Genomic DNA, 14,058 nt, shown 5'->3' on the forward strand with positions numbered 1-14,058 from the left:
ACCTAGATACTATAAGTAAATTTCTTTAAGATAGTATAACTGTAGATACTATGCCTAGATTTAAGCTATGAGTTGTGTCTAAGAGATATGATGTTCAATAATCTAAGAGTAGGTAACACCTAAATGTTATAATGACCAAATCCCTAGGAAACTTTAAGTATCTAAGAGTTATACTAGACAAGATTTAGGATATACACTGTCCTTAATTGTTGCGTTACCCAAATATCCTATTAAAATAACTATAATTAGAGTGTGTATAATATATATATATATATATATATATATATATATATATATATATATATATATATATATATACACACACACACACACACATACAGACAAACACATATGGGATAGTTCAAATAAAAATTGTAAATAGTGTGAGAACATAAAAACATTATTTTTATATTATTATTTGGCAATGAATTTTGTATCTACAACTTTATGTCATTATTCAGCAAAGAATAAATGAATAGATACATGTTAAAACTAAAGTTAGAATTTACTATAAAATGCACATACATATAATAGAATAATAAAATTTTAATAAATATATAAATAATCAAACGTTAATAGTCATATTAGAATTACTTTAACAATACACATATACAATATTCATTACAGAATAATAATATAAATATAGTGTTTTTAAGTTATCATATTATTTACTATTTTTATTTGAACTGATTTTTTTTTCTCTCTCTCTCTCTCTCTCTCTCTCTCTCTCTCTATATATATATATATATATATATATATATATATATATATATATATATATATATATATATATAACATGTTCTACTTTATTATAGTTAACTAAAAAGATTGTATTATTTTTAATGTTTAAAAATATAATAACTAGATAAAATATATCTTTTCGGTTGCTCCAACAAATGTAGAGAGCGTTTTTTTGGAATGAAATATGTCACACAACAAATGTAGAGAGCGTTTTTTTGGAATGAAATATGTCACAAATAAGTTGTGGAATAATAAGTAGCATCAAATTTTAAGTAATTGATTAGTCATTTCATTGAAAATAATATTTTTCTACAATTTCTTTTGCGATATTATTAATTGATTTGAAGACATGACTTCTTAAATTATATATAGATTTTTTTCAATTTACGACTTCAAGTATTATGAAATTCTTTCGTTGCTATTTTGAATATTAACAATCTTTGTAACTCTTAAAATACTTTTAGACTTGGCCATTGGCCCATGAGGGAGGGCAACTTGGGCGATCGCCCCGGGCCTCGCCAAATCTTGAGGCCCCCAATAACTATTGTTTATATATATATATATATATGGTTTTAGTATGTATGAAATATAAGTTGCAAAATGTAAAGAAAAGGCACCTGTAGATGATATGGCTGAGGCGCATTAATAGAAGAAGAGGATGCATGATTGCGTGAGTTCGAACTTCTTCAACTACGTTAAATTTTTTATCACTTATCTTTTTATATAAAAAAAAAACCAAGGCCTCATTGCGTGAGTTTGAAACTCTTCAACTATATGTATTTTTTTATCACTTATTTTTTTATATCTGAAACATTCATATGGATATTTTTTTATTACTTTTTTTTCACGCATGATTTATGTTTGTTGAACTTTTTCTCTTTCATAGAGGATATTTATTTTATCTTATGTTCTTATATCCAAAAAGATACTCATCCGTATTTTTTATTTAACATAATGATTGTTAACTAATTGATCTGTTTTAGTTTTCTTATGACAGAAAATAGGATTAGGGTTATATCACTGATATCAAATATTTATTTCTTTTTTAATTTAAGGATTGCTAACTTAACGACTGATCTATGTTTATTCATATGTTTTGGTATAACATTGAATCGGTGGAAATTTCTAACGTTATTTTACAATTAGCCTGATAGTCCTTTAGTAGTAGTTGTTTGATATCTTGATGAAAAATGTCAAAGTGGAATTTCCTTTTGAGACAGTGGAAAAAGGTTGTTGTTATTGTTTGCTTATATATGGAGCTAATATTCACAAAATAGTATTGTTCACAAAGACTTTAATATTTTCTATCAAATGGGCTTGAATTATGTCTCTTTCCAAGATTAAATTTTTCATTGCCACTGTGTTTTGGATTGCATTATTTCATTTTAGGCTATTGTTGCTTAATGTGTTTTTTTTTCTTCAGGATCTGATAATAAGATTTAAAGCCTAAAGTTTATAGAAAGTTATGATGTTTTTTCTAATAATTTGCCTTCAATCCTAGGAGAACATTCTTATTTTTTTAATTTGTATTTGCGAACTTCCTGCCTGTCGTTTAATATAAAAAATATCTTGCCGTTCAAAAACAATAATTATCTAAATTTTAAAGGGCCTCAACTTTTGCTTTTGCCCGGGGCCATAAATCTAATTGATTTGAAGACATGACTTCTTAAATTATAGACAAAATTGCAAAAATGGTCCCTGTGGTATGCAAATTTTTTGAGTTTTAGTCAAAACCTCGAGTTTTTTGGATTCATGGTCCTTTTGAAGTGGTTTGTATGTGAAAATAGTCCCTCTGAAAATTGAAATGACTATAATACCCTTGGGGTATTTATTTTTCATTTTTCTTTCATTTTTTTTAAATTTATTATTTATTTATTCATTTTAACAATTAAAAAATAACACATGACCCACCTCCCTCCCCCCCCCCCCTCTCTCTCTTTCTCTCTCTCTCTCTCTCTCTCTTTCTATCTCTCTCTCTCTCTCTCTCTCTCTCTCTCTCTCTCTCTCCACATGGTAATACACTCACACACACCTATTCTCAATCTCTCCAGATTTTTTTGGTTTTTAAATCTAAACACACATTGCTAAGAACAAGTGCTCAAGAACACACAGTGCTCAAGTATAAACACAATGCTCAAAAATCGATTTGTATGTGTATGTTTTCATTTTCAAATCGATATATGTGTGTTTGAATCTGAAATCCACCATTGTCTCTTTCCTCCTCTCTATCTACTCCAATTACTTAACATCCGCCCACCGCCTCAGGTGGATTACGTTCTCAGAGATAACCCTATATGGGAGGCTGCATTAGGGTTTTTGCAAAGAATGTCGTCGGAGAAGGAAGGAGAGGAAGTCGTCGTGGGTGTTATGTGGTGGTTCAATGATGACGATTTTGCTCACGGAGGTTCCATATGCTCCCACTACCCCAACACAAACAACATCGACCCTCCTCTACCGCTGCCATCTTCATTGTGGTCTTCAGCCTCCTCTACTGCTACCATCTTCAATGTCTAAAAAGCCCCTTCGATACCCCCCAAGCATCTTCCATTGATAGAGATTTAGATTAAGTGAATGCTGGAAGTGATCGATCTGAAAATTGGGTCTACTTCAGCGGGTTTTGTAAGTTGAATCAAATCGATTCAGCCAACTGGAGGATAACTGTAAACCTATGGTGATTACTTACACACTTTTGATCGAGGCCACCATTTTTAACGGTGGGATTACTGAAGCAATGAATGTGATTTAGGGATTTTTTATATGAATGTGATTTAAGGATTTTTTGAATGTGATTTAGGAATTTTGATCGAGGTCACGATCTTCAACCCGATATAAATGTGATTTAGGGATTTTTGAAGTGATTTGGCTATGAAGGCGATATGAAGGCGATAGGATTCTTGGTCGTAAATGAAGAAGGATGAGGGGGTGGAGTTTAGAGAGAGAGAGAGAGAGAGGTGGGCCCTCTTATTTTTTTAATAATTAAAATGAATAAATAATTATTAAATTAGAAAAAAATGAATTTAAAAATGGAAAATAAATACCCCAAGGGTATTATAGTCATTTCACTATTTACAGGGACTAAAAACGTAACGAAACTAGCTCAAAAGAACCACCAATCCAAAAAAATCGTGGTTTGGACTAAAACCCCAAAAAAATGCATACCACAGGGACCATTTTTGCAGTTTTGTCTAAATTATATATAGATTTTTTTAAATTTACGACTTCAAGTATTATGAAATTCTTTCGTTGCCATTTTGAATATTAACAATCTTTGTAACTCTTAAAATACTTTTAGACTTGACCATTGCCATTGGTTGTGATGTTCTTTGTGTTTATCACCAAAGGGCATGATCCATCAATTTTTTTCCTTCTCTTTTCCTGTCTATTTTTCTTCATTCCTTTCTCTTGGTTACACGTACGACATAGAAGAAAATGGTAGTAAGATGTGGAGAAACTTGCTTGTCCTCATAACCATGGCCTAATGCTATGGTATAAACCTTGATTTTTATCTTAACATTAATTGGTATGTTGCTCCATTTATGAAGTTTGTACGGAAACGTGAATTGTTATCATTTATTTCTGAAATCACAATAATCCGTATGACTTGACATCATATCCATTCAAATACTGACACTACACGACATGTCTCTTAACTCTATTAATTTCAAAAGTTATTTTTTTTAAAACAATTAATTTATGATTTTCCTGTTTTCAAAAACATAACTTAGAAATAAACTTGAGTATTACCAAGCATACTAGTTATGAACCTTCGCCAAGTTTTAAGTAGAAAGCAGACATGATTTGATAAGTTATAAGTCGAACGACTTCTATCTTTTTTTTTTTAATTCCCTTTGATCAGCTTTTAATATCTTTATTAATTTTTTTCTATCGAATATTATATTATTAAAATAAATGGACACAACAGTAAAGCTACATACGCTTTCGATTATTACAGTTTGATTAAGTTGAATCAAACCATTTAAAATAAATGCATTAAATGATATTCATGGAGGGAAAATTCACCACACTCCGACCAACATTCAAATAGTTGTCACCGGGTCCACCCTTATAAAAACAAGCCCTCTTGCCATTTCAAGAACATTAACACCTTCGTTTCTTTTCTCCCATGGCAATGGAAACTCAATCTTCTTTAAATTCTCAAACAAAACAAGATCAAAACTTCAAAGAAGTAGGTGTCAAAGCCCGAATGATAAGCCGTGACAACACAATCTCCAGACGCTTCTCGTCTTCACGGATCACAAGCTTCAGGGAGGATGCATGCAAGTCGTTCCGTTCCAATTTCACCATCTCCAGCACTGCATCCTCCCCTGGCTACACCCTCAAAGGTATAACCTGATCAATCTTTTAACTTGAATCAACATCCGGTAGTAATTTTAATTACAACCGCTTGTTGATTCAATCTACCTGGCTGTAACAGACATTGTTACAGCCAGGTAGGATATTTATCATATTTTTTTTACTAAACGAGTGAATTATTATCCACAGAGGAGATAGACCCGTCTACTTACTCGTTCACTAATGCGCTCAAAGGTGAATGTTTTACCATTTTTCATTTAAAATTACTCGGTTTCTTGAAATAAAATTGGACTAATTTGTTTTAAAAACTTGTAGCATTACAATTGAGGTCAATAAACACATGGGAGTACTTATCACCAGAAGGGTTTGCTCTAAACTCGAAATGGAATGAAGCAGAAAGATATATATGTAATCCGCTTTCTGGTGAAGTCCCGGTTGAGTGTTTATCTTCAAAAACACTCATGAATGGACGATCTTTTAGAAACATAGCTAATAGAATGACCATGTCTGCACCTTTAATCCACCATTCTTCAAGAATCTTGCCTCATAAACTTGCAAATATTCACCCGATTCAAGGTTCTACAACATCCGTTTTGTTAACTTTATTTGTTTCTTTTATTTCTTTTTGTTGATAACATTTTAATGATTAAAAACAGACGAAAATGAGGCTAAAGACAATAAGATCGAAGAGAGGTTGATGATGTTGATGAAACGTGATGTTGGAATTCAAAGTAATCTAATTGAGAGTAGTACTGTGAGCCCGACTTCTACTCTATCGATTCAAGAGAGGTCGATGAAATTTAATTTGAACTTAGATTCGTCGAATTCAAGCTCAAAGTCAGAATCAGAATCCAAATCCAATTCAAATTCCAATTTCAAATTCAAGGTAAATTTCTTATCTACATACTTTGTTTATTTGTGTATATAAATATAAATGCTAGTTTACAATAATGTGTTTTGATTTTCAAAAATTTGAAAGTTGGCGATATTTTTATGAAAATTATGGCTGTCTTTTTAAACATATATGGGTTTGATAGGAACGTATAGTATTTCAAATTTTGTATCGGGTTGTTTTTTAGATATTTTTAGAATCTTTTCAAGATATGGACAATATAAAAGTTTTAACCGATTGAGATAGCTGTAAGTGTTAGGTCTATATGCTGATCAAAGATTTGTTATTTTGTTTCTTTTTTTGGATGGTGGAATCTTCATTTAATTATTTGGATATTATCCTTTCAAAATAGATAAAATGATATTATTATTATGATAATCGTGAAAATGAAATCAGAATTGGAAGAAAATAACCCATGAGGATTGAAATTACAAATTATGTACAATATTTTGAAAATAAAATCTTAAAAAAAGATGAAATAACCAGAGAAAACAAAATAAAAATTTCGTGGGACCATTTTATTTGAAAGGAAGAGGGTAAACAGAAGGAAGTCGTGCATAGTAGGGTACTTTACCCATTCACATTCTGCAGAGCCAGCTTTCACCTGGGGTATATTCAACACTTGCTAAACTCAAATGTGTATTCAAGTACAATCATTACATGCATATCCAACGATTAAAACAAACATAATCTTTTCTAATGTTTTTTCTTTTGTATAAACACTAGGGTATGTTATATTAAAAGAAATTGTTAGTTTATTTGTGTTTCTTGATCTATATGATGAAAAATTTAAAGATCGTTTTAATACCATAAAACTACATCATTTTAATGAATTATCAAGTTTGTTTTCTTTGCTAATAATTAAAAAATTGGTGATCCATATACAAGAGTTTATCTCTAAACATGTGTTTTAAAATGTTTTATATTTTGTGTATGGGCCACTTCCCATTAGACAAAAATACCTAAAAGACGAGATGAAGTTTCACAAATTAGTTATAATAGTTTTTTTTTATTTTTTTTTTTTATTTTTTATTTTTATATAATAAAATCTTTTAAGAATTCTATCAAATAAATATTGGTGGGATAAAAAATAGTTGGGTTCGTCCATGCTAGTTGGCATACTCCTACTAATTCCACGATCCACACTCTTAAACAATATATTAACCTATGCACATAAGTTATAAGTTATGAACTTATTTAAAAATTATCAACCAAGTTGAATGTTTTTATTAACCTATGCACATAAGTTATAAGTTATGAACTTATATAACAACATACAAACATTTTATCATATTACATAATAATTTGAACAGTTTTATCAATTTATGGGTGACTAATTAAATCTGTAACAAAAACAAGATATGTAACTACATACATTAATAAAAATATATGGTTGGTTACATATACTAGTCAAGACAATATAAGTTTGTTTCATAAACGTTTATCTTAGAAACAGAATAAAAGAAGAAGATTGCTTTATTATAAAGATGAAAGCAGCTTTTCCAAAACGACACCTAGACATGACATATTTTTGGGAAGAAGAACCAACATATGAAACAAAAAGGGTTCAATCAACAACCAGAAGATATTTGAAAATAATGGCATCTTTTCTTCCCTCTTTTCACCATCGTTTATCGATTTCCAGTTTTATGTCTTCTCTTAATCATTGCCCTTTTTCTCCTTATATATCAAATTTACCATTTTCTTCGTATTTCTTATACATATGCACACACAAACATACACACGTACGCATTTTTTTTATAATATATTACAATATTTATGTACATTTTTTTACATACATTACAATCACATGAGTTTATCACGAAAATGGTGCATTGCTCCACTATCCACATCTTTTTACATTGAAAAGATACACATTATTACAAGAAAAGTCAAAAAAATGTTAAAAGTTATATGATTCAATATTCTTTAAATGGCAAAAAATATAATTTTAACTATTTGTATATAAAGACAAAAAGAACACTTAAAATGATCATAAAAAGTTAATTCAACATCTTGGTAGAAACAAATATTATCCATTTTTACTGATCACATGGCATGACTTAGACAAGTCATAGAGACTTTTTGTTGAAGAAAGCCTCTGTTACTGATAAAAAGAGTCGTAATTTTAGAAATTTTAAAATAAACATTACGTAATATTGGTGTAATAAGTTGTTCTTTAGATATTAGATATTCAAATTTTGGTGAAATGAAAAGCATGCATGTGACAATAACGTGAGTTGTAACTATCATGCACAGGAGGAAGATGTGGGGGGAAAAGAAGAAACAAAAGAGGATGATGAGGATGAAGTGAAGAGATATGGTTGCATGTGCAAGCGAACGAGTGGGTGTTTCTCCTTCAAGAATGTGTGGCCAACAAGAAAACAATTAAATTAATTTATTACTGTAGTAATTACAAGAGTAATTAGTAGTTTAAATTAAAAATAAAAATGATTAATGTATGAAATATGGTATGGATTAAGGTTTGATCCAAGTCTTTCGATTTTGCAAGGATGAAATCAATATAAGTAATTAGTTTAAAGGCCTTTTTTTAATGTTTGTGTGGGTGTATTACTTGCATATTTGTTTTTATTTCGTGAAGTTTGTAATATTCATTAAATATTTACTAGTTCTAATAATTATTTATTTATATTATGCAAATGTGATAATTCAGTCCAGGTTAATATCCATATAAAGTACTAGCCGTCTACCCGCGCAAAGCGGCGGGGCACGTGAGTTCTTTCGGTGATATGTTTCCATTACAAAATTGTTATGTTAAAAAAAAGTACATGTTGAAGACAATATAATCAAACTATGGTGTTATTTGTTACATCATGCATCAAATAACCAATAAAAAGCAACCAGTCAAGACAATACAAAATATTAATCGTGCAATACTTCTTTATACACCACATTTGCTGTATAAACCCCATCACCTTTTGAATTTTCGTTAGGCTGTACTAATACTTTTGTATTGCAACGTGAAACCCCTCTGGACAATGCAACATAAAGTTGTCCATGCGAGAATACTGGTTCTGGAAGATAGATACCTACATATGGAATTGTTTGTCCCTGAGCTTTATTGATTGTCATTGCAAAGCACAATCGAATAGGAAACTGTTTCCTCTTTAGCTTGAATGGGAACATATCATCATCAGATGGACATAAAGGAATCTTAGGCAAAAATATCCTTGTTCCTGCATGTTGACCAACAGCTATTTCTGCATCAATAACATTTTGCTGAAAGCTTCTACATATCAATCGGGTGCCATTACACAACCCATTTGCTGGGTCAATATTCCGTAACAGTATTATCGGACATCCAACTTTTAATCGAAGGTAATGCGGAGGTAAACCACTAACACTGATCGAGTTTAAGAATTCCAACGGATAGAAGCCATTTTTATCATCTATGGCTTCATCGACACTATAGTAAATTCTCTCTTCTCCTTGAAATCGATCGATCATGTAATCGTTAATCGCATCGACACTATCATTTTTTGTAGATAATATTGCCCGCGATATGATATAATCTGATTCAGACCTATTAAATTCCAATGAGGGAAACACTGCATCAATCAAAGAATCTAATGATTTTTCTTTATCAGTGTATGGAATGACCATATCATCAGGGATGTGAATAAAACTTCCGTCCACTGTTTCTTCAACTCCATCACCAACCCGTAATAGAAAGTTTGAGAACCATGGATCAGTAAGTGCTCTCATATTTATTGTTAACCGCAACTTTATAATCGAAGACCAAAGAGGCGACATTCGTAGGCTAGAGTCTACAATTTGTGCTCGTGTCCCACGTCTTACGACTGGCAATACTTGTCTAAAATCGCCTCCCAGAACCATTATCTTTCCACCAAAAGGGAGTGCCACCCCAGTGATATCTTGCATTGTCCGATCAAACGCCTCCACCACCTGTCGCTTTGCCATCGATGCCTCATCCCATATGATTATTTTTGCAAGCCGAAGTAGTTGAGCGGTACCGCTTTGTTTTTGGATTCTACAGAATGAGTTATTATCTGGAGTTAGAGGAAGTTTGAAACGCGAGTGAGCTGTTCTCCCCCCAGGCATGTTATTAGCCGCAACACCCGATGAAGCTGTGGCGAGTGCAATATGACCAAGTTTGCGTATATTAGCAAGTAAAGCTTTGTACAGATATGTTTTTCCTGTTCCGCCAGGACCATCTATGAAGAACACTCCTGTACAATCAGTACACACATGCCTCATGATCTCATCATATGCATATTTTTGTTCAGGATTGAGAAACTCTTTGGCACGCAAATGGTCATCTTCCACAATTATAGAGCATTCTTCTTGTACCTCTCGAAAAACTCCAGACTGAAAATTCAAATCGGTGTTTACAGTCGGGAGATCAAAGTTATCAAGCTTGTTACCCATAGACTGTAGGAATACGCTTATGTCTGTAAGGACCATATTTTGTACTCGATTGACATTATCGTATTGTCTACTATAATCTTCGGAGAGAGAATTGTAGTGGGAATTCCATATCTTGCGAACATCTCCAGGATCACAAAAAACTAATATCGTTGCAAACAACCTTCTGAGAGCATTTGGAAACTGAAACAAGGAGGCCTCTACAAGACACTGCGATAAACTATCATCTGTCTCTATTAACCCTCTTTCAAGAGCCGCTTTTCGAAATGTGGGATGTCTTACGTTATTGACTGTGTACAGATCTTCAAAACATGTAGGACCCCTAACATGACATAATAACACACGTAGATAGTATCGCTCACCTTCAGCAGGATTTGCAGAAACCAAACGACCAACTGCTCGTGATACTTTTCGAGGATTCCATAGACGCGATTCTTTATTCCATGTGAAGTGTTTGGGAAAATCTTTGTATAAATATTCTCTTGCATTAACGTTATCTTTATTCATCTTGAAAAATGCAGTCAACATTGATCTCTTATCTTTCTCCCTCTCAACAACTGATTTCATTGCATCATCATCAGTGAACCTAACCAACTGTTGGTTTGGAAGATGCAATTGCAAAGTGATCACATTAGGGTGGATTTGATTAAGAGAAAAGCTAAAAATTCGCCATACTGCTTCTGGAGCGGAGACGTATCGTGCATCCTGAAAACATTTTATCTCATTGATAACAACAGGTTGTGCATCTGGATCAATATGGATAACTTGCTTGTCATGACCCTTGTAAATATACTTAAAGATGTATTTCACTGATGTTATACTCGAGCAAACCTCAACATTTAGATGGCAGTTGAACATCATCAACAACTTTGGGTTATATGGGACAACCCATCTATTATCCATCATAATACCTTGTTTATTCACAGCAATTCCATTATCTCTCCTTCGATAAACCGGATATGTGTCCTTTCCTTGTGTTGTGGCTTCGTTGAATTGTCGAGGGTATCTAAAACGACAGGTTGGTGGATCACCTTGCATACAAGAACATTTTTTGTTTAATGTACCACAAGGACCATGTATCATGTGTGATTTGACCAGATCGTGTAGTATAGGATACTTTGTCGGGTTTGGAATTTTGGCACACACATACTTGTCATAATGGTCTGTATTGGTGAGCTTCCATTCAGGTTTCATTATTAAGAGAAAATGAGCATGTGGTAAACCACGTTTTTGGAACTCTATTACATAAACATATGCACTCACCACACCAAGGACGTGCCTCTTCAAGAGTTGTTCCTTAAGGTCATGTAACTTAGCACGAAAAACTCTTGCAACCAGATCTGGTCTATCTTGTGCTGTTTGAAAATGAAGTAACTCATTTTGGATTTCAGGCCAATTCGGATTGCACGTTATTGTAAGGAATATATCAGGTTTCCCTCCATCTTGAACTAAAGCCATAGCATCGAGAAATCGTCGTCGCATGTCACGAGGACCTCCGATGAAACTTGCTGGCAAAACAACACGTTGCCCAATCATACTTGCTTGTACCTCACCGGCATTGACACAATCCACAACACCTTGGTATAACTCCGCTCTTATTGTAGATTGGTTTTTTCTACAAAATTCCAAACGCGAAGTCTCAATCTTGATGTAGATATCTACCACAAATTGTTGTAATAATCTCCCTCCTAACATAATTACGTTCAAGTTTGATCGAATCTGCAACTTGTAACAGTAGTACTCCCGCATAGTTACAGTTTTCCTACCCGTTCTTATATCAGTCTCTACATAATGATTAAATTGAATAAATTATATCAATTTTTACATTTGTAAAATTTAACAATATTAAAATTGTGGCTATGCGTACCTTCTAGATCTTCATCGAAGATTTGGTCGTCATTAACCATCTCATTGAATGAAACCCCTTGCCTTAGTATGTTAGAATGCCATCCAGGCTCACCATTTGGAAAGAATAAAGGATAACACAATGGGTCATAACATCCCCAATAAGATTGAATTGTTTTTGGTTTGTCGGACCTTCCATATACTATAATACTTCTTTTATATGCGGTTATGTTGTCATTGCCTTCAATCCAAATACCAGCAACCTGTGAAATTATACAATAGAAAAAATATGATTAAAACTGGTACGTAATTTGCATAGTTATATTTAATACATGAAACATCTTTTTTCTCAAAAACATATGTACATAATTAATTTCAAACCTCGGATGTGGTTGGCCGGTTGTACACCCTTTGGTCTAGTTCTACTGATGCATTTAAAGTGACTCTGTAATTGTCGAGCGGTCCTAGATCAGCAAGGCTACGAAATATTGCAACGTATGGGTTTGTAGCAAGAACGCGAGTCAAAATTTCAACAATTGGTTTAGCAAGATTCTTCCATTCGAGTCTATTTGACATCTCAGCTTCAACATCGTAAAAATACAATTGTAAGAACTTAGGTTCATCCTTTTTCCTTGGAACTAACTGATCGATTCTATGGTATATCCCTCCATTCACACAAAAAGTGTATACCCCAGATGTCATATTGGCCATCGATTCATCCACTTCTACGCCCATTGATGCAAATGAATAGTTGGTGTTGTATGCACGTATATTCTTTCTAAACAATTTGCCTAATTTTGTTTCTGAGGTGAAAAGATTGTGTAATTCGTCAGGAATAGATGAGTCTGCCAACTTTGTCTTTCCACTCATGCAACAAAAGCCAGCAGATTCAAATTGTAGTCGTTTTGCCCCACAATAACTACATATATCATTGAACTTCACCACACGATGTTTTTTACGGATACCGGCGAAAACAAAACTATATGGATCATCCGAGATGCTACCATTTTGTACTGATGGAGTGACATTGCCATGGATACAACCTTGTGGATCTGTAGACATTTTATTCATTAGTTAAATGTAATATAAATAAAATTAAAATAATTACACATAATTATTAGCCAATATATATGATATTTTTCGGTAAAAATCAAATACTGACCTATTGATGTTGAAATTTGAGTTATCAATTCATCGCGTGGAGGTAGTATTACGTCAGGCTGACTTTGAATACCTACGTATAAACAAAAATTTCTCATTAAGAATGTAAATTATGAAAGATTATGGTTAAATGTAATGTTGTACTACTTAGATTGTAATATGATAACTTCAGACATAGTTACCTGGTTTTGTTATGGTTGGTTCCGTCTGACGTTGATAAGGGTTTCTATTATAAATCAACTTTTTTTGACCAAAATCCATTACACATGTAGGAGATGCATTGGTAATATCCACCAGATTCCTATTTACTGTTGGCACATTTGACAAAAATGTTGCGTTTTGACTATTTCCTTCCCCATTAGCTATTCGTCTCATTTTGTTTTTCTCCTTTCGTCGTTCGTAACATGCCTTATTATATGCTTTTCGTTTTTCTGCAATATTTTTTTAAATGAATAATGTATAACGATGATATACTAATAATGATTGTAAATATGTGATATACCTTTTGTATTTTCTGCATCAATTTGGATAACATTATTATGTTTATTTTCTTTACCGTCAAACCTCATTGCAAACTGTAAAACACACAAAAAAATGTATACTTTATTTTATACATAACAAATCAAAAAGTATGATTATTCAAATACGAAATTTATTACCATTTGTTTTTGTTATAATAGTTTAGATCAAAACCAGAT

The 14,058-nt window shown here is 32.5% G+C and overlaps 2 protein-coding genes across 2 annotated transcripts; one reads left to right on the plus strand and one right to left on the minus strand.

Annotated features, from left to right (window-relative positions):
- The first annotated feature begins 4,827 nt into the window (after positions 1-4,827).
- Positions 4,828-8,502, plus strand: LOC145036935 (mental retardation GTPase activating protein). Its single transcript, XM_078985464.1, has 5 exons — positions 4,828-5,084; positions 5,245-5,289; positions 5,371-5,631; positions 5,712-5,941; positions 8,207-8,502. The coding sequence occupies exons 1-5, from the start codon at positions 4,865-4,867 to the stop codon at positions 8,342-8,344; spliced, it is 894 nt and encodes a 297-aa protein (XP_078841590.1). The 5' UTR covers positions 4,828-4,864; the 3' UTR covers positions 8,345-8,502.
- A 34-nt stretch (positions 8,503-8,536) lies between these two features.
- Positions 8,537-14,022, minus strand: LOC145035710 (uncharacterized). Its single transcript, XM_078984218.1, has 8 exons — positions 14,008-14,022; positions 13,863-13,935; positions 13,543-13,791; positions 13,362-13,433; positions 12,581-13,251; positions 12,222-12,462; positions 9,066-12,138; positions 8,537-8,579 (listed from the first exon to the last, which is right to left on the minus strand). Exons 1-8 carry the CDS (start codon positions 14,020-14,022, stop codon positions 8,537-8,539), a joined length of 4,437 nt encoding a protein of 1,478 aa, XP_078840344.1.
- Positions 14,023-14,058: the final 36 nt, after the last annotated feature.

The sequence above is a fragment of the Lactuca saligna genome, chromosome 3, assembly GCF_052625555.1.
Source record: "Lactuca saligna cultivar CGN05327 chromosome 3, ASM5262555v1, whole genome shotgun sequence".
NCBI lineage: Eukaryota > Viridiplantae > Streptophyta > Magnoliopsida > Asterales > Asteraceae > Lactuca > Lactuca saligna.